At 35.2% G+C, this 4159-nt stretch overlaps 1 protein-coding gene across 1 annotated transcript; it reads right to left on the minus strand.

The window, feature by feature from the left end:
• Nucleotides 1-2498: 2498 nt before the first annotated feature.
• LOC137624967 (neuropeptide-like protein 33) lies at nt 2499-3292 on the minus strand. The gene is made up of 2 exons (XM_068355903.1): nt 3226-3292; nt 2499-2825 (listed from the first exon to the last, which is right to left on the minus strand). Exons 1-2 carry the CDS (start codon nt 3232-3234, stop codon nt 2559-2561), a joined length of 276 nt encoding a protein of 91 aa, XP_068212004.1. The 5' UTR covers nt 3235-3292; the 3' UTR covers nt 2499-2558.
• Between the last annotated feature and the right edge of the window lie 867 nt (nt 3293-4159).

Consider the following 4159-nt stretch of genomic DNA (forward strand, 5'->3'; position numbering starts at 1 on the left):
GGAAAAGAGGTTAAAAGGTTATCAAAGTAATAGCTGTATGGGAGTTGTATTTTATCATCTGGTAATGACTTTATATTTTTCAGAACAGTGGCTCCACATTTGCCAAACGCTTTCTCCTCATATGAATTACCTTCATATGTTTTACCTTGGTATAAGTCAAAGCTTACTAAATAGCCTGCATCAGTATTCAGGCACCAAACTTTATAACCAAAGCGTATTGGTTTGTTTTGAATACACTGCTTGCATGCATGGCGGCCAAAATATTCAACCATTGCCTCGTCATGAGATAGATGCTGCTCTGGTTGAAAATGAGACAAAAATCGAGTGGAAAGTAGCCTTATCAGAGGACGGAGTTTAGCATATTTATCTGAATCATCAAGATTAGTATTATCTGCTAAATGTTACTGCATTATTTTATCAAATCTGCTCCTTCTCATTGCAGAATACACTGCCTCATTTCTAGTCACTGGAGAATTCTTCTAGTAAAGTCTCCGTGATGGAACTGGAACAATGCCAGATAAAAGTAATATGCCAAGGAAAACCTTTAGTTCTTTTTCATTTGTTGAGAAGGAAATTTCCCCCTTGTAACGAGCATAAAGAGCTGACTGTTCTATTATCAATCTGAAAACTCCCTCATCAAAAAACAATTCGAATAATTCACATGGTGATAAGTTCCGGTATTGACTGTAATTCGCCTCAGGAAAAATTGGTTTTGGTGAAGAAAATGTTGCCTTTCTAGTCCACTTTGGAGTTTTGAAGCAATAACTAGAGTCATCATAGTTCTCCAAGTCCTCTCCTAAATTTCCAAGCCGAACTCCATTTGGAAGAGCTGCTTCACCTGCAGCATCTAATTGTTTACCAGAGAGATTATCAATTAGACCACCTTGATCTTCATCAGCAGAATCTTCGTCAGTCAGACCATCATCAGCAGGCTCAATAAAAACATCTGCAGCAATATCTTCTTTCTCTAACTCTGCTAGTATTTCATTGACAGTCAGAGACCTGAAAAAAAAATAAAAACGTGTTATCTCTGGATTAAATGTAACAAAGTAACTTATTAATGAGTTAAAATAACTAAAAGCGTAGTAAAGTAAAGTAAAAGAAAGAAAATGAAGCCATAGAATGTTTTATATCACTAGAAAGATATTACTATCAGTTTACATACAGTAAAATAGAAAAAGGCATAAATGTCCCTGTATCATCCTAGCGTAACATATATGTCACAAAAAATATAAAATGCACTGTTGCCAATATTATAAATCTTAGATATTCATTATTAGCACAGACATTTCTCTATAGACATATTTCAAGTATTTTATCAAAAAACAATACAATATATCTAATGAAAATGGCAAAATAATACTCACTTTTTGCCTGAACTCATTTTCACACCGGAGCAAAAACAGCACTTCTGCACAGAACTGTGTCACTCCCTTGAATGAACTTCTATTCCTGTAAAAACTTGTATGCAAGTAGATACATGTATTAGCTCTCACACACAGGACCTATCATGAAACAAGTTTCAACATGTAAACGTGTGGTGTAAGTTAACTGAACATATGTTCTACGTAACATATATGTCACGCTAGTACAAAATAGTAAATAAACAACAAAGAACAAACTTGACACTGACAGTATGATTATTACCACGATAAGGTGCTAAACGCGCTAAAATATTTAGTAGACAGGGGACTATTGAAATGTCAAAACTTGAAACGAACAACTTATTCTTTCATTTTTTGGTTCTATATCATATTGTTTTATTTGTTTTACATTAAGAATGCTTGTTAAATGTATGAGTATTTTTTCTAAGACTAACGGACTATGCACTAAGTATTGATATAGTAAGAAATATTAATAAGTTCCTCGCACAAAGAGTCGAGATTAAGAGTAGTAAGAGAGAAATGTGTCGTAAAACGAGATTTTTAAAAATATTTTCAGAATGGTAAGAATTTTATAATCAAGTCAATAATAGCCTGACGTGATTTGCTGAACGTTTCAAATAATGTCGACTACATACTAACACATTAAAAGAACATTGCCTTGAACCATTATTCGGGTACAATAGGCAAATGAATGGATAAGAGATGGATATATCATTCAAGATTCTCAGGGATTAAATGACCTCAATGATTGTTCTCAACTGGCAGAGACAAGGAACAGAGGCAGAATATATTTATGCATGGACATCATCAAGGAACTCCCTCCGCACTCCTCCACCCAAGATAGGACCAAAGAGTCCCAGGCAATTGACTTAGTCCCCTGAAGCAGACCAGTCTCTGGATCCTCAGGCCCTCGAGGTAGGGGTCACTTCGAAAATCTATCAAGCTTTGAATTCCCTTGATAATTGGGAGTTAAGGAATCTTCCAGTATTCCTTTAGCTATTCAGATAACTTGGTTAACAAAAGGCCTCTTTTCTGAGATATATATTAGTTTTTGTGATTGAGACAGTCAAAACCATTTGTATTGTATTGAGGGATATTTAAGGAAACAGAAAATGTTATTGTAACTCATATAAAAATATATTTCCCATTAAAACAATTTAGTATCCTATAATCTTAGACTGGAAGGACAGCGTATCTACGTGTTTGATGTCTATCAACCGTAAAATCCTCCAATCCACCGTAGCCGCCACCAAAACCTCCGAATCCGCCTCCGTATCCGCCGTAGCCAAATCCAAATCCGTGAGGTCTGTAGCCATAGCCGCCGAATCCATAGGGACTACCTCCAAAGAAATGTCGTCTGCTGGGTTCAGGTGCTGGAAGGGCTCCAGTCAGTTCCATCAGGGCAAAAAATGCCACCAACACCAAGACGGCAACACTAATCTGCAAATTAACATAAGAAATTAAGGTAATTAGCATAATTTCGTAAAAAAAAAAAAAATATGTATTGAGAACGAAAATAACTTCAAGTGAAATGCAAAGGAGACACAGAACAAATTATTCAGTATGTCTGAGTCGGAAAGAGATTCTTATAATAGGTCAGGACGAATTGGAAAGGAAATCATAAATGTATATTACTCTTTGAAAAAAAAATTGATTTATCGATGGATGATTTCGGTACATTTATGAATAAATCCTATTATCTTTTCAGATATAAATTTATAAACTATCTTTTATTGTTTTTCATGAGATTTTTCACTCATTGAAACTTTAATGTTATTTCGAAAAGCTTCTTAGGAGTAATTCACGTCTACATCCAATGAAATGTGTTTTTTACGCTTACAGTTTTCATGATGATGATGAAATCTGGTACTTCTTCCTTGGCTGACTTTGGAATTGTGTGATTCAGTGTTCTTTACGACCTTCTAGTTATCGGAGGATCGTTCCTCTGTACAGAGTTGTCAATGATCTATTATGGAGTCAGATTATGAAGTTGTTCATGACATAGAAAGACTTGAAAAAAATTCACAACGTACATTGATAGTAGTTGTGTAATGTCTTTTTTAAATATATTTTTTCCTCACTGTTATTTTCATTATAAAAAACGCTTTCTCCTAGATTATTACCTGTCGACATTTTCAGCAGCGATGGAAAAAAACTCTTTTGGCCATAGAGGGAAGAACTGGGCAAAACCATATCGCAACTTCCCCGCTAAGATTTAGGAAGCGTATAGCAGGTGATGAATCGTGCCATTACCCCTCCCGCCCCAACAGAGTCTTTTACTACGAATAGCATTCTTCATTGTATGCGTCAACACTTGGCCTGGGGAGGGACATCGGGATTCCTTTGGGGTTTCCAATTCTTAAACTCGTTTTAATGCAACAAAATTACAGGTATATGTAAAGTTGCCCCATCATAATAAGATGCATGTTTCGTCACTTGGTAGATGCCAAAAATGCATGAAAAAAAAAAGAATAAGAAAAGTGATGATTCAGGCCATCGTATGAGAACCTAAACGCTGGAAGGAAAGCTCTTAATTAGAAGTATCTGTCAGTATTGAAAAGGCAAATAGTAACTGGAAAATACTCGGAACACTGAAAGATGCATAAACCATTTCATGATTTCCAGAGGAGAAATATATCCGATAATTTGTCGGATTATTTATGTAAACCCTGGAATAATTAATAAGTGATTATGAAAAAACGAAATAAAAACGAAGAGATGAAAATGGAAATGCAGAATGGTAATATTACTGGTCATATTAGGTTATATCTCTC

The sequence above is a fragment of the Palaemon carinicauda genome, chromosome 31 (assembly GCF_036898095.1).
Source record: "Palaemon carinicauda isolate YSFRI2023 chromosome 31, ASM3689809v2, whole genome shotgun sequence".
In the NCBI taxonomy this organism is placed as follows: Eukaryota; Metazoa; Arthropoda; class Malacostraca; order Decapoda; family Palaemonidae; genus Palaemon; species Palaemon carinicauda.